The sequence below is a fragment of the Heptranchias perlo genome, chromosome 7 (assembly GCF_035084215.1).
Source record: "Heptranchias perlo isolate sHepPer1 chromosome 7, sHepPer1.hap1, whole genome shotgun sequence".
NCBI classification, from domain to species: Eukaryota; Metazoa; Chordata; class Chondrichthyes; order Hexanchiformes; family Hexanchidae; genus Heptranchias; species Heptranchias perlo.
Genome location: NC_090331.1, coordinates 4,276,630 through 4,297,110, shown reverse-complemented (window position 1 = coordinate 4,297,110; position 20,481 = coordinate 4,276,630). Strand labels below are relative to the sequence as shown.

The window sequence follows — 20,481 nt, the reverse complement described above, 5'->3', positions numbered from 1 at the left end:
TAAAGCGTCAGGTCACGGGTAGCACTGCATGCAGCGAAAGGCAAACACAGCTATCTGGCCGGCTCTCCGACCAGGTCAATAACTCCAGCGACAAGGCTCCATGACCAGAGACATCGAGGCATTGGGCCACGGGCACCTGGTCAATGAAGATATTTTCCAGGACCTGGTCAGCACACATTTCCGTTTATAACACTTGGGGATTTTAAAACGGGGAAACAAGTGCTTTAGACCCTCACTGAGATATCGGGAAACTGCAAGGATGGGTTGGCAAAGGTTAATATACAAAAATTCTGAACTGCGAGCAACAGCAAGCAGAACAATTGTGGATTGATCCCTTCTGAAGGGTCGTCTGGGGAGAGCCTTTAAACTGTATATACTGGGGGGTACAGGTCTGTCACTGTATAACACGGGTACACTACTGGTGGGTACAGGTCTGTCACTGTATAACACGGGTACAGTACTGTTGGGTACAGGTCTGTCACTAACACTGGGGTACAGTACTGGTGGGTACAGGTCTGTCACTGTATAACACTGGGGTACAGTACTGGTGGGTACAGGTCTGTCACTGTATAACACTGGGGTACAGTACTGGTGGGTACAGGTCTGTCACTGTATAACACTGGGGTACAGTACTGGTGGGTACAGGTCTGTCACTGTATAACACTGGGGTACAGTACTGGTGGGTCCAGGTCTGTCACCGTATAACACTGGGGTACAGTACTGGTGGGTACAGGTCTGTCACCGTATAACACTGGGGTACAGTACTGGTGGGTACAGGTCTGTCACTGTATAACACTGGGTACAGGTCCCTAAATTCCCTAGATTCTGGAACTGTCCCAGTGGATTGGACGGTAGCAAAAGTAACCCCGCTATTCAAGAAAGGAGGGAGAGTGAAAACAGGGAACGACAGGCTAGTTAGCCTGATATCAGTCGTCGGGAAAATGCTGGAATCCATTATTAAGGAAGTGGTAACAGGACACTTAGAAAATCATAATATGATTAGGTAGAGTCAACATGGTTTTATGAAAGGGAAATAGTGTTTAACAAATTTATTAGAGTTTTTTGAGGATGTAACTAGCAGGGTAGATAAAGGGGAACCAGTGGATGTCATATATTTGGATTTTCAAAAGACATTCAATAAGGTGTCACGCAAAAGGTTGTTACACAAGATAAGGGATCATGGGCTCGGGGGTAACATATTAGCATGGATAGAGGATGGGTTAACAGACAGAAAACAGAGTAGGAATAAACGGGTCATTCTCGGGTTGTCAGGCTGTAACTAGTGGGGTGCCACAAGGATCAGTGCTTGGGCCTCAGCTATTTACAATCTATATTAATGACTTAGATGAAGGGACCAAGTGTAATGTATCCAAGTTTGATGACGATACAAAGCTAGGTGGGAAAGTAAGCTGTGAGGAGGACACAAAGAGTCTGCAAAGGGATATAGACAGATTAAGTGAGTGGGCAGGAAAGTGGCCTATGGAGTATAATGTGGGGAAATGTGAGGTTATTCACTTTGATAGGAAGAATAGAAAAACAGAATATTTTTTAAATGGTGAGAAACTATTAAATGTTGGTGTTCAGAGAGATTTGGGTGTCACGGAAAGTTAACATGCAGGTACAGCAGGCAATTAGGAAGGCAAATGGTATGTTGGCCTTTATTGCAAGGGGGTTGGAGTATCAGAATAAGAAGGTCTTCCTACATTTGTACAGAGCTTTGGTGAGACCTCACCTGGAGTACTGTATACAGTTTTGGTCTCCTTATCTAAGGAAGGATATACTTGCCTTAGAGGCAGTGCATCCAAGGTTCACTAGATTGATTCCTGGGATGAGAGGGTTGTCCTATGAGGAGAGATTGAGTAGAATGGGCCCATACTCTCTGGAGTTTAGAAGAATGTGAGGTGATCTCATTGAAACGTATAAAATTCTTAGAGGGCTTGACAGGGTAGATGCTGAGAGGCTGTTTCCCCTGGCTGGAGAGTCTAGAACTAGGGGGCATAGTCTCAGTATAAGGGGTCGGCCATTTAGGACTGAGATAAGGAGGAATTTCTGCACTCAGAGGTTGCGAATCTTTGGAATTCTCTACCCCAGAGGGCTGTGGATGCTGAGTCACTGAATATATTCAAGACTGAGATAGACAGATTTTTGGGATTCTAAGGGAATCAAGGGATATGGGGATCGGGTGGGAAAGTGGAGTTGAGGTTGAAGGTCAGCCATGATCTGAATGAATGGCGGAGCAGGCTCGAGGGGCCGAATGGCTTACTCCTGCTCCTATTTCTTATGTTCTTAGGTCATCACTGTATAACACTGGGGTCCAGGTCTGTCACTGTATAACACTTGGTTCCAGTACTGGTGGGGACCGGTCTGTCACTGTATAACACGGGTCCAGTACTGGTGGGGACAGGTCTGTCACTGTATAACACGGGTCCAGTACTGGTGGGGACAGGTCTGTCACTGTATAACACGGGTCCAGTACTGGTGGGGACAGGTCTGTCACTGTATAACAATGCGGTCCAGTACTGGTGGGGACAGGTCTGTCACTGGTGGGGATGAATTAAGTATCTCAGGGCCACTTGTCTTTTCTACAGTTCTTCCAAGTGAATTTGTTCTAATTTGCTAAAATGTAACTCAGGAAAATCAACAGGGCTGGTTTGAAGTGTCAGCGCTGTGAGAATAGGATAAGTGTTATAAAGGGAGCCCAGAATTAACAGTGCGTGAAACAGCAATGTACGTTAGCGCACACAAAACATGCAAAGTGAAATTCAAATCATACCCAAAATACCATTTAATTAGAATTTTTCATGCACAAATAATTACAGATGCAAAGCTGATGGAAAAACTCCAGAATTTGCAAGACTAAGAGGAAGACAGGAGATAAGAGACAAAAGCCTGTGAGATCACTACAGCTCATGACCAGATGGGTTCACTCATTGCCCGTGGGCAGGAGCTGGGCAGAGACCGACCAAACTCATCTCACCTCGTACCTCGACAGCTAACTCGCACATTCAGGCCTCTCCGGCTGAGCAGGATTGAAATCCAGGTCAGAGTACAGCCTTTGATCAGTGATTGGAGGCTTCGAGCACCCACCCCCCGACACAGGCACAGGCACACACAGCACCCCCCACTCCCCCCGACACAGGCACAGGCACACAGCCCCCCCCACTCCCCCCGACACAGGCACAGGCACACAGCCCCCCCCCACTCCCCCCGACACAGGCACACACAGCACCCCCCACTCCCCCCGACACAGGCACACACAGCACCCCCCACTCCCCCCGACACAGGCACACAGCCCCCCCCCACTCCCCCCGACACAGGCACACACAGCACCCCCCACTCCCCCCGACACAGGCACACAGCCCCCCCCACTCCCCCCGACACAGGCACACACAGCCCCCCCCCACTCCCCCCGACACAGGCACACAGCCCCCCCCCACTCCCCCCGACACAGGCACACACAGCACCCCCCACTCCCCCCGACACAGGCACACACAGCCCCCCCCCACTCCCCCCGACACAGGCACACACAGCCCCCCCCCACTCCCCCCGACACAGGCACACAGCCCCCCCCCCCGTACAGCCTTCCTGACCGTACCCACTGCGCTGATGTACACGGCTGGGTTTGAGAAATTCAGCATTTTTACGATGCCTGTGAGGATCTTTTAGCTCACCGTTAAAGATTCTCGTTCAGCTTTCTTTGGCCCCCTCACTGACATTTGCTCCTCTCTCTTCCGCTCCCCCTCCCCAACGAATGTGAAGACCCTCCCCCAAGCAGGGGGGAGGTGGATGTACCTGTGACAACAGCAGTGTTGCCCTCAGCGCTCTGTGTGCGGCCTGACCTGTGGGTAGCCCAGGGTCGGTCCTGAGAGAGCAAGAACTTGGGAGACTTGTTGTAATTTACACTGCTTCCTGCTCCTCTAAGTTTCCTGTTCACTGTCCCCCAATCCCGTGAGAGAGGGAGAGAGACGATCGATACAACTACGAGCTGTGAATAGCCGGCTCCCCCCGCCCGCCCCCCCCCGGTACGTACGACATGGTCTTCATCTCCTTCTTCTCTGTCTCCGGTCGTGCGCGGTTCAACACCTTCAGGAAATCTGAGGTCTTGGCCCTCATGCGGGTGTGGATATAAGCCTGCAAGCAAAACAGAGAGACGTGAAACATCAGCCGCACGCGAACAAGTCCAACGCCGAAACCTCGGAAACAGACACGGTTCACGGAGATTTACAGAGCTGGTCGATCTCCCGTGGCACTGCGCACGGTGGGTAGGGGAGGGGGAAACACTCCCCGGAAAGGAGTGATACTTACAGGAAGTGAGGGTGACGCAGGAAGACACCGCCGTACCCGCGACCTTTAATCTACAGTAAGATGGCATTTCCTCAGTGGCTGAGTGTGGAAACGCACGTTATATTGTAGAGCTTGGGTCCCGGTCTGTGCTATCAGCAGCTCTCAGTCGGATGGATGCTGGGCAGACACTCCGACTGGACTGTAGCATCGTTCTCCGGCCACTCCCACTATAAAGGCTAGGTAGAAGATCTCAGGGAAGGACGGGATCAGGCTCTGCTGTGGTGCCACTGGTTCACCACCCAGGTTAGCGTACGGAGAATTACCACCTGGTACCAGGGTCTGGCTGGAGACCCTGGAACCAGCTACAGCAAGGGTTGCCGCCTTCAGAAGAGGGGAGAGAATTGGGGGGTACCCTCCTAGTGCCTTTAACGTAGTAAGCGTCCCAAGGTGCTTCACAGGAGCGATTTTCAAACCAAGTTTGACATCGAGCCACATAAGGAGATATTAGGACAGGTGACCAAAAGGTTAGTCAAAGAGGTAGGTTTGAAGGAGCATCTTAAAGGAGAGAGAGAGGTGGAGAGCTCAGGGCCCAGGCAACTAAAGGCACGGCCGCCAATGGTGGAGCGATGGAAATCGGGGATGCGCAAGAGGCCAGAATTGGAGGAGCCCAGAGATCTCGGAGAGTTGTAGGGCTGGAGGAGGTTACAGAGATGGGGACAATTCAGAATAAAATGGTGTCAGACACCCACTCATATGAGGTATGTTGCACTCAGGCTTTAACTCCTTGGGTAGAAATCATAACCACAAGCTCCACTTAAAATAAACACAGGGCCTGAGAAAACCCCAATGTCCAGTTAAGAAATTTGACTTCCTTATGGAAAGAAAGGTGTTGGTTTTCATTAAAGTTTAACTGACCTCTCTGCAGAGGGCACAGTGTTTATCACCAGTGCCGTGCAGCTATTGAACAGCGAACGATGGAAGGTAAAGGCTGACTCCTCACCTTAGAGCACTTGATGTGGTAATGCAGGTAATCCCGGAAGGTGTGGATCAGGTTGATTGTGTTGTCCCGAGTGTTGGGGTTGGTGTGTCGTGGGAACAGCACTGTCAAAACACAACAAAAACATTCGAAGCGGTAAGGCGGGCAGTGGAACAAAGAGTCTGCAGTGTCGAAGCCACTCGCCTCTCCACACCCAAACAACACGTGGACAGTCCAGTACAGTCACCCAGGAACAGGCTTAAAAACTCACCAGAAAATTTACAAACCACTTCCAGGTATGACTTCACAACAAAGCAATTAAACCTTGCAAATTTTTAACAGTTTACACGTGCTGTGAACAGATCTGTCCAGTTTTGGGGGATGAAATTCACTCCCTTACGTTTAATTCCCCTCAGGTCCCCGAGCCTCACTAGACAGAATAAGATGCAGAGACCGGTGACACACCAAAACACTTCCACATGAACCTCCCACTGTCACGGGGCACGTTAAATATCGAGGGGGCCACATGGCCCTGGTCAGAGATATGAAGGATATGGTCAGGTTCTACACAAATCCATTAATCCATCAGCAAGCTGACAAGTGCTGGATTAAACTGTTACCCGAGAATGAGTCTCTAACCTGTACCTGACCAGCCCAACAGATAAGTCTACAACACTCTGATACATACACAATGGGTTCAAATAAAGACCAGAACGATGGGATGAAAGTTCAGTCTGCCCACTGTAAGGGTCCTTGAACTAACAAAACATTACCTGTCCTGGGAGTGTTTGATGGGACAGTGTAGAGGGAGCTTTACTCTGTATCTAACCCTGTATCTGCTCTGGGAGTGTTTGATGGGACAGTGTAGAGGGAGCTTTACTCTGTTTGATGCCGACAACGTGTGCCTAAAGTGGAAAGTGCTCATATCCCTGGCCTTGAATAACAAATTCACAAATCCTGCACATAAACTCTCCTCTCAAACGTTGCGGACAGTCACTAATTATGCCTTTGCTGATTTATTTTCTCTCCAGTTCCCCGGAGCCACAGAATGTGTAGAAACAACTGGCTGGGATCCTGCCCCATCACTCTGCTCACTGCAGCTGGAACTGGCCAGCAAGCACCACCAACGGGCGGCCACCGAACTCACTGGCGGTTGCAGCTGCTCTTGGATTTCTGCCGCCTCCTCACCAGCAGAAATCAGAACGATAGCAGAAGTTTAGAATGCGTTTGGGGGCTGAGAGAAGAGATTTAAAGAGAGCTCCACCCATAGAATTACATCGAGTCTACAGTACAGAACCAGGCCATTCGGCCCAACAGGTCCATGCCGGTGTTTATGCTCCACACGAGCCTCCTCCCTCCCCTCTTCATCTCATCCTATCAGCATATCCTTCTATTCCTTTCTCTCTCATCTGTTTATCCAGCTTCCCCTTAAATGTATCTGTCATTCGCCTCAACTACTCCTTGTGGCAGCAAGTTCCAAATTCTAACCACTCTCTGGGTAAAGCAGCTTTTCCTGAATTCCCTACTGGATTTACTAGTGACTATCCTATATTTACGGCCCCTAGTTTTGGACTCGCCCACGAGTGGAAACATTTGTAATTTTATTTTGTATTTTCTTGATTTGTTTCCTTTTAAAAAGGCTTTTTAATCTCAGATCGATATTAATTCCTCCTGCTTCCTGGGGCCTCAAAGTAGAACTTTCCCCTCACCCAGAACACTGATGATTCTGACCCTCGGGCCCACAGAACTGTGGTACGTCTCACCAGGCGGCAGTGACTGAACAACAGACGGTAGCGAGGCACTTACCGAAGGTGATGTAGCCAATGTTGTCGCCCACTGCTGCATCAGTGTCCTTCAGTTCTAGCGGAGGCTCTCTGTGACTGAACAGCACCTGGGGAGCTGTGTGACTCGCTCGCCGACCCTCTTTAAACTCCTGAGACAGGCGCAACAAAAATAAACACATTAGCGATGCTGGTTAGGTGGCCGGGGTCAGGTCCATACCCAGAACCTATCGTCCACAGGCACTGACCGAATAGGAGGTGAGATTTGGCAGCATTCCCATTCAGTAGTTCGAAGACTTTACATCAGCTGAATCAAACTTGTCTTTTGTTTTTGTTGTCTAAGTTTTGAAAATTAGAAGTAAATCTATTTCCCTCCTCCCCCAGGTGCTGGGATATGACTCTCCCGGCTCAGGGTATTGGAGTACGGTGCCCCCCCTCCTCCCCCTCCTCCTCCTCCTCCTCCTCCAGTGCTGGGAGCCCTCTTGCACCTCAAAGTCCCAGCCCATTCACCGGGGTGTTACAAAAACACAGCCCCGGTTACTGTGTAACTCAACCCTTGAACATAACACAAAGATCACGGAGCAAATTGCTCTGGATTTGAAATGACACCCACTTTAATTTCTGCTAAAAATAAAATCCAATGGACTTTCCTCTCCCCCCGCAGATTAAACGGGCTAGAAATCTGCATCTGACCCAGTTTTGGTTCCAGTCCGTGTAACCGGACACTCGGCTGTTAGAAGGAATCTAGTTTCAAGCAGCAACCAGTAATTAAACTAAAGGAAGACAAAAGGTAGAGGAACATTTGATGGTAAACAAAGTGCAGCTTAGATCACGTTAATGGGTGAATTAAAGGTGAGAGATTTACAACGAATCCTTGCTGACAGGATCATATCACACCCGTGGGAGGGTAGAGAGAGGGGGGGGCAGGGCGAGGGGGGGCACCGCGGGGGCAGGGCGAGGGGGGGCACCGCGCCAAACCACGAGTCCCTCCTCCTACCTGCATGAAGACCTTCCCAATCACAACATCGTCGTCATCCTTGAACACGGTGCTGAAGACCACAGTCACTCGGTCCTTTTTGGCCTCCACGTACCTGGAAGACAACAGAAGCCCGGGTCAGTTCGGCCGGTCAATCTCGAAACCAACACAGAAGTGAAACATTTACCAACACAACCGGCCAGGAGCGAGGCTTTGAGTGATGTGATCACGCTGTATTGCGGCAGAAAGGTGGAGTGGTCTTTGTTAGGGAGTGTGATTCGGGACCAATTTCTACATTTAGCTTAATTCACTGCCAAGGTATCGCTGCTCCATACAAGAAGTTCCAGACACACCAAGAGTACTTGGGGGAACAATCTGCCAATCTGGTGACGATGCAGGTCAAAGGTCACAGTACCTGCCCAGATCCAACTCACAAGAAATTTTATATGAATGTATATATTTTTTAATACATGAATTTGTAACCAGGCTTAGTATTCTAAATCTAAAATGGCTTGTGTTACTGTTTGCTGAAATGAGTTTAGCCGAGGATACAAGCATCGGTCCAGAGTCAGAATCCAGCAAAGTCAAATCTTATTTGACGTGGCATTGTTTGAACTGATTTACATTTGTGGATTCCTGGTCTCTGGTTTGCTGTTGCAGGAAGCGTTTCAAAGGGGCGGAGAGGTGGGACTGGGTGTCGTCAGCGAGCATGTGGACAGGTTTTATATGGACTCACCCTTACATCTCAACTTTCATACTCTTACCACAAAGCCCAGGATTCCATCAGCTTTTTTATGGCCTTATCCACATGAGGGGCTACTTTTAATGTCCCATGAACACGAACCCCCAAATCCCTCTGCTCTTCCACATCACCCAGCCTCCTCCCAAAGGATAACTTACTTTTTTTATGTCACCAAAACCACATCACATTTACTGAGATTGAATTCCATCTACCACTTTATTGCCCATTCCACCATCCGATCAATATCCCCTTGCATCTTCCCCAATACTCTCCCTTTATTTATTACAATATCTCTCATCTCACTTAATTCATTCAGGATTTACCTCCTCCCCAATATCCTTCTCTTCTGTAATTGTTAATTCTCCCCACCCATTTCCACTTATTCTCGAACTCACTCACAATCCTCCCCTCTCAGGGCTCCCACATTTAAACACTTCTCTTGTTACTGATCTATTTGTAGAATACTTTACTGTTTTTAATATTTTTGAGATTCCTTCCTCATTCTGTCTGCTTGCTTCCCTTATCCCTCTCACCCTGTCCTTATTGTCTCAGTTTTATCATGCCAATAGGCCTTGTATGTCCTCCTCGTCAATGTTAGTCTCTAGCGCCACAGAATTTTGAAACTTGAACTAGTCTCTTTGTCTAATGGTATATATTTACTCTGCACTGTTGTAATCTCTTTTTTTTTAAACGAATCACCCCATTGTTGCTCTCCAGTCTGTGTACCAATATCTCTTTCCACCTCGCCTCAGCTAGCTCACTCACCTTTCTAAAATCCACCCCATTCCAATCTAGTGTCCTTGTTTTTCCACTAATGTTCACCCCTTCTATTTGGATCTTAAAACCGTACTTTGCGGCCGGTGCTCACCCACAATTAACTCGTCTACCTGATGATCTCATGGCTCAGAACTAGATCGAGAAACACCTCTCCCCTTCAACATTCTGATGAGGATCACATTTTAGAAATTCCAAACCCCACTCTTCCATTTACTCCCTCCTTGTGGCATAGCTCTCATCTTTCCCAGGAGGGAGTAAATGGAAGAGTGGGGTTTGCCCCATGAAATGGTAATCATCTTCCTGACCCCATGGCACTATTGGAAGAGCAGGGGGGAGTTCTCCCCGGTGTCCTGGCCAATATTTATCCCTCAACCAGCATCACTAAAGCAGGTGATCTGGTCATTTGTCTCATTGCTGTCTGTGGGATCCTGCTGTGCGCAAATTGGCTGTCGCGATTCCTACATTACAACAGTGAGTACACTTCAGTGAATTAGTGGCCTATTTTAAAAGCATCGCTGGGGGAGGAGATTGGAGAGATAGGTGATTTGGTGCTCCGGCCCCGTGACTGGACTTCTGGTTGTAAAGCGCTTTGGGACATCCTGAGGTTGTGAAAGGCGCTATATAAATGCAAGTCTATATATGTCATTTCCTTGTTGTGTGGTCTCATAAATTTAAAAGTGATAATACAAGGGGATATCAGAACCTTGAACTAGCTGGTAGAAATTCAATCTGATAATTTCAGTCGTTTCCAAGAGCGAAGTTTGTGCTATCAGGAGCACGGGACCTACCCACCCTCCTGCATTTATCTAGAAAGTCCTCTTCCTCGAAATGAACACAAGCCATTACAGGATATGGTAGAACGGACTTGTCCAGAAATTAATTCTGTGCCCCTTGGACTTAGAGGGGAAGAGAAGTGGAGAGAAATCCTATCAGCCAGGGTCCGACTACTTCTGTTCAGTATCCAGTGACCCCCACAGGGCCGAGGTAGGGATCGGCACTGGGCTGGACTGCACCCCACCGCAAACCAAACGGTCAAATAATCTTCTGGAGTGGGGGGTCTGGGCTGGGGCAGGGCAGACTGAGGTCCTGGGCACGGGTGGCCGTTTACCAACAGGAGCTCGAGCCTTTAGGACAGGAGAGGAAAGGGTGGGGGTGAAAAGAGGGGAAGGTGTGACCGGTCAGTCACAGCACCAAATGACTGGACCCGAGCGCTGGGACTGGACCCAGCCTTTCAGTAAAACTAATCTTGCTCAGACCAGAGACTCCATCCCCCCCCAGAACACTCACAGAGTCTCGTCCTCACGGTAATGAATCAGTGCTCGTCGCTCTCCTTCCTTTCCCTCCGCCTGGAAGTTGAAGTACTTCTCGAAGACAGAGGCGAAGCAGTTCCTTTTCAGCATGCCGGCCTGATGCACTATCTCATCCTTGTTGGGTGGAATGTTCTCCAGATCAAACAGCAGAGAAACATTGTAACCTACGATGGACAAAGGGAGGCCTCAGCACTGACAAAAATTACAACAGAAGCCAAGAACCTCACCCTCCAGGACAGGGGGTCAGACACCGTCCCCTCACCCTCCGGGGACAGGGGGGGGTCAGACACCGTCCCCTCACCCTCCGGGGACAGGGGGGGGTCAGACACCGTCCCCTCACCCTCCGGGGACAGGGGGGGGTCAGACACCGTCCCCTCACCCTCCGGGACAGGGGGTCAGACACCGCCCCCTCACCCTCCGGGGACAGGGGGGGTCAGACACCGTCCCCTCACCCTCCGGGGACAGGGGGTCAGACACCGCCCCCTCACCCTCCGGGACAGGGGGTCAGACACCGCCCCCTCACCCTCCGGGACAGGGGGTCAGACACCGCCCCCTCACCCTCCGGGGACAGGGGGGGTCAGACACCGCCCCCTCACCCTCCGGGGACAGGGGGGGTCAGACACCGTCCCCTCACCCTCCGGGGACAGGGGGGGTCAGACACCGTCCCCTCACCCTCCGGGGACAGGGGGGGTCAGACACCGTCCCCTCACCCTCCGGGGACAGGGGGGGTCAGACACCGTCCCCTCACCCTCCGGGGACAGGGGGGGTCAGACACCGTCCCCTCACCCTCCGGGGACAGGGGGGGTCAGACACCGTCCCCTCACCCTCCGGGGACAGGGGGGGTCAGACACCGTCCCCTCACCCTCCGGGGACAGGGGGGGTCAGACACCGTCCCCTCACCCTCCAGGGACAGGGGGGGTCAGACACTGTCCCCTCACCCTCCGGGGACAGGGGGGGTCAGACACCGTCCCCTCACCCTCCGGGGACAGGGGGGGTCAGACACCGTCCCCTCACCCTCCGGGGACAGGGGGGGGTCAGACACCGTCCCCTCACCCTCCGGGGACAGGGGGTCAGACACCGTCCCCTCACCCTCCGGGGACAGGGGGGGTCAGACACCGTCCCCTCACCCTCCGGGGACAGGGGGGGTCAGACACCGTCCCCTCACCCTCCGGGGACAGGGGGGGTCAGACACCGTCCCCTCACCCTCCGGGGACAGGGGGGGTCAGACACCGTCCCCTCACCCTCCAGGGACAGGGGGGGGTCAGACACCGTCCCCTCACCCTCCGGGGACAGGGGGGGTCAGACACCGTCCCCTCACCCTCCGGGGACAGGGGGGGTCAGACACCGTCCCCTCACCCTCCGGGGACAGGGGGGGTCAGACACCGTCCCCTCACCCTCCGGGGACAGGGGGGTCAGACACTGTCCCCTCACCCTCCGGGGACAGGGGGGGGGTCAGACACCGCCCCCTCACCCTCCGGGGACAGGGGGGGTCAGACACCGTCCCCTCACCCTCCGGGGACAGGGGGGTCAGACACTGTCCCCTCACCCTCCGGGGACAGGGGCATGAACCTTTGATGTCTGGGATTTCGGTTCCCATCCAGTCAGTGTAAACTGAAACAGGGACTCTTGAAGGGATCTAGTTTCAAACTCCAACCAATAATTAAAAATGGAGGAAAAGGATGTGAGATTAAACAAAGTGAAGCTTATGTCATGCAAATTGGTGCCGGCAGGTGCAGGTTACAGCGGGCGATGAGGTAAGGTGATGCCATGCAGCCAACTGTGTCCTGATCAGCCTGGGTTCCCACTCCCTGTATCTAGTGAGCCCTGTTTGAAGAGCTCGTGTGCAAGAGTTTGGGGAAGGACAGGACTGGTGTCGGCCATGCTGGCTCCCACCACGCACAATGGTCAAATCCAAGACAAACCGCTGGACGACCGCCTCTTCCATCTGTCGGCTCACAGGGTCCAACGTGAGATGGGTTTGAGTGGATTTGATTTGGTTCTGAGTGGGTGTGGGTACACAGTACAAACCTGGCCCCAAGAGTTCAGAATCTGCAGCCCCCCCTCCCTGGACCCCTGCCCCTGCATCCCCATCATCACCTTCCTCAGACCCCCCGGCACCTCCCTGGACCCCCGCGCCCCCACCTCTTCCCCAGACCCCCACCCTCATTGCTAAATCAGAGTTTGGTAACAGGTGGGTTGGTAAATCTTGCGAACAAAAAATATCAGAGCTCATATGGTTTGTTTTCTGCTGCACAACTACGGTTGGCCCTACGTTCCTCTCTCTGTCCAGCGACTGACTGGAAACTGCAAGTGAATTAGACTAGGATGGTGTGTGATGCCCCTGCAGTTGAATGGCTGCCTAAGTTCACTCACTACGCATGGTCACTTGGTTTGGGTACCATTAGGGTGGCTGGGGCTCGTTCCTGAGGGGTCAGTGCCTTCAGTGGGGGCGGGGGTAACTGCACACCAGAGTCACTCCCGCTGACACACTGGAATGCTTTACCAAAACACACAGCCTCGAGTGTGGGAGAGAGCTGGGGAGACACAGGCCTGGTCCTCCCACAGCCACTGGAACACAGGCCTGGTCCTCCCACAGCCACTGGAACACAGGCCTGGTCCTCCCACAGCCACTGGAACACAGGCCTGGTCCTCCCACAGCCACTGGAACACAGGCCTGGTCCTCCCACAGCCACTGGAACACAGGCCTGGTCCTCCCACAGCCACTGGAACACAGGCCTGGTCCTCCCACAGCCACTGGAACACAGGCCTGGTCCTCCCACAGCCACTGGAACACAGGCCTGGTCCTCCCACAGCCACTGGAACACAGGCCTGGTCCTCCCACAGCCACTGGAACACAGGCCTGGTCCTCCCACAGCCACTGGAACACAGGCCTGGTCCTCCCACAGCCACTGGAACACAGGCCTGGTCCTCCCACAGCCACTGGAACACAGGCCTGGTCCTCCCACAGCCACTGGAACACAGGCCTGGTCCTCCCACAGCCACTGGAACACAGGCCTGGTCCTCCCACAGCCACTGGAACACAGGCCTGGTCCTCCCACAGCCACTGGAACACAGGCCTGGTCCTCCCACAGCCACTGGAACACAGGCCTGGTCCTCCCACAGCCACTGGAACACAGGCCTGGTCCTCCCACAGCCACTGGAACACAGGCCTGGTCCTCCCACAGCCACTGGAACACAGGCCTGGTCCTCCCACAGCCACTGGAACACAGGCCTGGTCCTCCCACAGCCACTGGAACACAGGCCTGGTCCTCCCACAGCCACTGGAACACAGGCCTGGTCCTCCCACAGCCACTGGAACACAGGCCTGGTCCTCCCACAGCCACTGGAGGTGAACTCCCCAACATTCAACTGGCCGCAGTATTACTGGGGCGTGAGGAGGGCCCTGAGAAACTGATACTTCACTCAGCAAACAGGTATTCTCAGAACGGATGAGAGTCCTACCCTGAGAGGGATGGGTCAACACTCTCTCCATCACTTGGAATAATCCCCATTAAAAACAATCTTTTGCACCACATTATTTATGAAACTACCCCCACACCCACTGTGCAAACAGGATAGGGAACAGGAGCAGCTGAACATACACCTTAAGACTCGACGAGTCATGGGTAAATGATCAGATCATCCTCACACAGTGCATTAAACTCATGACGTTTCCCAGGCCTGGACACTGGACACACCTCAACTGGTACGATATTGCAGTGGTGACGTGACCAGACTAGTAATCCAGAGAAGGCAAGTTTAAATCCCACCGTGGCAGTTTGAGAATTTGAATTCACTCAGGGTCAGAGGTCTCTCACACACGTTTCCCTTCCTCACTGATCATCGTCCCTTCCAGGGGTCACTGGACGGTGATCAGGAGCAGGAACCCTGGCTGATTTCCCCTCTCTCTAACCCGGGGGGTCACTGGACGGTGATCAGGAGCAGGAACCCTGGCTGATTTCCCCTCTCTCTAACCCGGGGGGTCACTGGACGGTGATCAGGAGCAGGAACCCTGGCTGATTTCCCCTCTCTCTAACCCGGGGGGTCACTGGACGGTGATCAGGAGCAGGAACCCTGGCTGATTTCCCCTCTCTCTAACCCAGGGGTCACTGGATGGTGATCAGGAGCAGGAACCCTGGCTGATTTCCCCTCTCTCTAACCCGGGGGTCACTGGACAGTGATCAGGAGCAGGAACCCTGGCTGATTTCCCCTCTCTTTAACCCGGGGGTCACTGGACAGTGATCAGGAGCAGGAACCCTGGCTGATTTCCCCCCTCTCGAACCCGGGGGTCACTGGACAGTGATCAGGAGCAGGAACCCTGGCTGATTTCCCCTCTCTTTAACCCAGGGATCACTGGACGGTGATCAGGAGCAGGAACCCTGGCTGATCTCCCCTCTCTCTAACCCGGGGGTCACTGGACGGTGATCAGGAGCAGGAACCCTGGCTGATCTCCCCTCTGCAGTCCTTGGTGAGCTGGCCTCACTCCGCACAGATCTTCACACCTTCTAATCTGGTGTAATAATGGCAGCAGTTCCTGAACCGCAGATTAACTTTGGATTCTGTCACAGAAATAAAACTCTAAAGGCGGCAGACACTGGGTGTTTTACTTCAACACGTCTCAGCCCACGCATATCAATCCTTCATTTCAAACATTACCGAGAAAGGAAAAATATCTTACCTGCTTCAGGAGCCACGAGGTAAGTGCCATAAACTCGCTTCAGTAACTGGAGAGACAGAACACACCCAACATTTAACAGGTGCGATAAGAAAGTCACCCCATCAAACCCCCGAATATAATACAGGGGTCTGATAAACACCCCATCAAACCCCAGAATAATAGGAGTCTGATAAACACCCCATCAAACCCCCGAATATAATACAGGGGTCTGATAAACACCCCATCAAACCCCAGAATAATAGGAGTCTGATAAACACACACCCCATCAAACCCCCGAATAATAGGGGTCTGATAAACACACACCCCATCAAACCCCCGAATAATAGGGGTCTGATAAACACACACCCCATCTAACCCCCGAATATAATACAGGGGTCTGATAAACACACACCCCATCTAACCCCCGAATATAATACAGGGGTCTGATAAACACACAAACCCCAGAATATAATACAGCTTTATTATAAACACACAAACCCCATCAAGGGCTGTTCAGCTCAGATAACATACGGAGGGACAATAAACTTTTCTATTAACACTGCCTCTATCCCCTCCTTCTCTCTCCTTCCTCCCCATGGATTAAGGCAAATTGTTGGGGGATCTTTACTCTAACCCGTGCTGTACCTGCCCTGGGAGTGTTTGACGGGACAGTGTAGAGGGAGCTTTCCTCTGTATCTAACCCGTGCTGTACCTGCCCCGGGAGTGTTTGATGGGACAGTGTAGAGGGAGTTTTACTCTGTATCTAACCCGTGCTGTACCTGCCCCGGGAGTGTTTGATGGGACAGTGTAGAGGGAGCTTTACTCTGTATCTAACCCGTGCTGTACCTGCCCTGGGAGTGTTTGATGGGACAGTGTAGAGGGAGCTTTACTCTGTATCTAACCCGTGCTGTACCTGCCCTGGGAGTGTTTGATGGGACAGTGTAGAGGGAGCTTTACTCTGTATCTAACATGTGCTGTACCTGCCCTGGGAGTGTTTGATGGGACAGTGTAGAGGGAGCTTTACTCTGTATCTAACCCGTGCTGTACCTGCCCTGGGAGTGTTTGATGGGACAGTGTAGAGGGAGCTTTACTCTGTATCTAACATGTGCTGTACCTGCCCTGGGAGTGTTTGATGGGACAGTGTAGAGGGAGCTTTACTCTGTATCTAACCCGTGCTGTACCTGCCCTGGGAGTGTTTGATGGGACAGTGTAGAGGGAGCTTTACTCTGTATCTAACATGTGCTGTACCTGCCCTGGGAGTGTTTGATGGGACAGTGTAGAGGGAGCTTTACTCTGTATCTAACCCTGTACCTGCCCTGGGAGTGTTTGATGGGACAGTGTAGAGGGAGCTTTACTCTGTATCTAACCCGTGCTGTACCTGCCCTGGGAGTGTTTGATGGGACAGTGTAGAGGGAGCTTTACTCTGTATCTAACCCGTGCTGTACCTGCCCTGGGAGTGTTTGATGGGACAGTGTAGAGGGAGCTTTACTCTGTATCTAACCCGTGCTGTACCTGCCCTGGGAGTGTTTGATGGGACAGTGTAGAGGGAGCTTTACTCTGTATCTAACCCGTGCTGTACCTGCCCTGGGAGTGTTTGATGGGACAGTGTAGAGGGAGCTTTACTCTGTATCTAACCCGTGCTGTACCTGCCCTGGGAGTGTTTGATGGGACAGTGTAGAGGGAGCTTTACTCTGTATCTAACCCGTGCTGTACCTGCCCTGGGAGTGTTTGATGGGACAGTGTAGAGGGAGCTTTACTCTGTATCTAACCCGTGCTGTACCTGCCCAGGGAGTGTTTGATGGGACAGTGTAGAGGGAGCTTTACTCTGTATCTAACCCGTGCTGTACCTGCCCTGGGAGTGTTTGATGGGACAGTGTAGAGGGAGCTTTACTCTGTATCTAACCCGTGCTGTACCTGCCCTGGGAGTGTTTGATGGGACAGTGTAGAGGGAGCTTTACTCTGTATCTAACCCGTGCTGTACCTGCCCTGGGAGTGTTTGATGGGACAGTGTAGAGGGAGCTTTACTCTGTATCTAACCCGTGCTGTACTTGCCCTGGGAGTGTTTGATGGGACAGTGTAGAGGGAGCTTTACTCTGTATCTAACCCGTGCTGTACCTGCTCTGGGAGTGTTTGATGGGACAGTGTAGAGGGAGCTTTACTCTGTATCTAACCCGTGCTGTACCTGCCCTGTGAGTGTTTGATGGGACAGTGTAGAGGGAGCTTTACTCTGTATCTGACCCGTGCTGTACCTGCCCTGGGAGTGTTTGATGGGACAGTGTAGAGGGAGCTTTACTCTGTATCTAACCCGTGCTGTACCTGCCCTGGGAGTGTTTGATGGGACAGTGTAGAGGGAGCTTTACTCTGTATCTAACCTGTGCTGTACCTGCCCCGGGAGTGTTTGATGGGACAGTGTAGAGGGAGCTTTACTCTGTATCTAACCCGTGCTGTCCCTTGTTTCGGACTCCAAAACGCTCTTTTCTCAGCCCTAAGATTCCTCATCTTGATAAACACAAAATTCAGAAATTAAAAAGACTGAAACCCGTGCTTGGAGATTAATTTGCTACTCTACAGTGCAGGATTGAGCGACTACTCTCTGACAATAGAGTGTGTGTGGTGGGAAACTCACTGGAAAAGCTGTTTTAGGAATTGAGTCACAACTTCCTGTTTCTTGAAAAGAACAGAGAGAAATACCATAAAAGGATTAGTACGGGCTGTGCTGATGCTCAGAGCTGAGCTCATTCTAACCACACGGACCGCACGTTATGTTTAGCTGCACATCCGCAGGCCTGGGCAGGGCTCCGAAACTCGAGCAGGCAGGGCCCCCAACCCCCCTCCTCCCCCAAGCAGGCAGGGCCCCCGGCCCCATTCCCCCACCAGCAGGGCTCCTGACCCCATCTCCCCAGCAGGCAGGGCCCTGACCTGACCACACACCCCCCCCCTTCCCACCCAAGCAGGCAGAGCCCCCGACTACATCCCCGCCCCCCTCCCCCCACCAGCAGGCAGTAAGGCCGTGGATGGCAGAGCGGAGACTGAGAAGCAGGTTGGTGTTGGAGGAGGTCATGGAGGTGGGAAGCAGTAGGTCGGGGAAGGATTTGACGGAGTGTGAGAGAATCTCAAAAAGAAAGTGGATTGTCTGGTACACAGGAGGCCAGTGGGGCTCGGTGATAACCGGGCGATTGGAGTGCAGGCCTTAGTGGGGTAATGCTACGAGTCCCAGCAGTCTGTACAACCAGCAGTCTAATGAATGGTAGAAACAGGGGGGCAAAGACAGGCTGTATGCTTGAGGGCACTGTTGGAAAACGCCTGAACAGTAAGTGACCCTCAGAAGATGAATGTGTATTTCCAACGCAGTTCCAGCCCAATCCAATTGGCACTTTAATCCATCCACCAGTTAATCATTTCTCCGACCCACGATGGGCCGAATGGTCTCCTCTGTACTGTATGATTCTTGTTACAATCGCTCTCTGAAGGTCACGACCTTGGGTGTTCTGGAGTTCGCTGCAGATTGTCAATGACTTCGTTTTTCTGCACTTGAATGAAAACCCAAACCACTGGCAGGATGTCACAGGGGAGGGAGCTGGGGGTTTAAATTAGTAAAGCTGGCACGGTGAGAAGCTGAGGTTAAGGCAGACTGCAGCGTAACTTGCTCACTAAGCTTACGGACTTCCACCTGTGCACAAGTCAGCAGTCAGATTTCCTGACTCATAACTTCCTTGTTCAGGTACAAGTGACAGGAAGATGGACAAAAAGTGGTGGAGATATGGAGCCACACAGGTTCAAAGTTCAATCCCTGTTTTTTAAAAATTCATTCTCAGGATGTGGGCGTTGCTGGCAAGGCCGGCATTTATTGCCCATCCCCAAGGTGGTGGTGGTGGGCCTGCTGGTAGCAGTTAGATACAACTGAGGGGCTTGCTAGGCCATGTCACAGGGCAGTTAAGAGTTAACCACGTGGTATAGGACGGGAGTCACATATAGACCAGACCCTAAAGGGACATTAGTGGATCAGTCACATCGACATCAGTGCAATTCCCAGTCCGGCAACACCTCGACTTTAAAATTCTCATCCTTGTGTTTAAATCCCTCCGTGGCCTCGCTCCTCCCCATCTGTGTAACCTCCTCCAGCCCTCCGAGATCTCTGCACTTCTCCAATACTTGCCTCATGCATCCCTGATTTCGATAGCCCCACAATTGGTGGCCGTGCCTTCAGCTGCCTAGACCCTAAGCTCTGCAACTACCTCCCTAAACCTCTCCGCCTCTCTCTCCTTCTTTAAGACCCTCCTTAAAACCTACCTCTTGGACCAAACTTTTGGTCACCTGTCCTAATATCTCCTGATATGACTCGGTGTCAAATATTCTTTGATTATCACTCTTCTGAAGAGACTTGGGACATTTTACCAGGTTAAAGGTGCTGTAGAAATGTAAGTTGTTGTTAGTAATCAGGAGTGATAACCGTTACTCCTGCACATTTCACACCCTCAGTTGGGCTACGCTCACCTCGTCTGCCCCGTGATCTTGCAGCTCTTTGTAGAACTTCAGGGAAATGCTGACCATCACCTTGGTCTTGTCCCCATTTGGGTTGGAAATGTGGTAAAGGACGCCATCGAAATCTGCAGCAAAAAGGAAACGTGAGCGAGCTCTAAAGGACTGTCTCAGAACTGTCCATTTATCAGGTTCCCCCTCCGCCCCCGCCCCCAACCCAGATCACCTCACCCCTTCCGACCCCACCCGTCCAGCCCACATGTCAGATGCAGCCGGGAAAGAAAGAGAGAGAGACCAGTGCCTCTGTTCTGTGTGTTATCTTAGAATCAAACAGCAAAGGAAGCGGCCATTCGGCCCATCGTGCCTGCTCTTTGAAAGAGCTATCCAATTGGTCCCATTTCACTGCTCTTTTCCCATAGCTCTGCAATTTTCTCGCCTTCAAGTATTTATCCAATTCCCTGTTGAAAGTTATTATTGAATCTGCTTCCACCACCCTTTA

General features: G+C 52.0%; 1 protein-coding gene across 1 annotated transcript in view; it reads right to left on the bottom strand.

Moving 5' to 3' along the window:
• Positions 1-20,481, bottom strand: part of arpc2 (actin related protein 2/3 complex, subunit 2) — a 31,589-nt gene that overhangs the window by 3,005 nt on the left and 8,103 nt on the right. The window contains exons 3-9 of the mRNA XM_067986954.1: positions 19,998-20,139; positions 15,525-15,570; positions 10,824-11,010; positions 8,039-8,132; positions 7,067-7,193; positions 5,285-5,385; positions 4,031-4,131 (exon numbers count right to left, since the gene is read on the bottom strand). Of these exons, the coding sequence (XP_067843055.1) occupies positions 4,031-4,131; positions 5,285-5,385; positions 7,067-7,193; positions 8,039-8,132; positions 10,824-11,010; positions 15,525-15,570; positions 19,998-20,139 (798 nt within the window). The remainder of the gene's footprint in view (positions 1-4,030; positions 4,132-5,284; positions 5,386-7,066; positions 7,194-8,038; positions 8,133-10,823; positions 11,011-15,524; positions 15,571-19,997; positions 20,140-20,481) is intronic.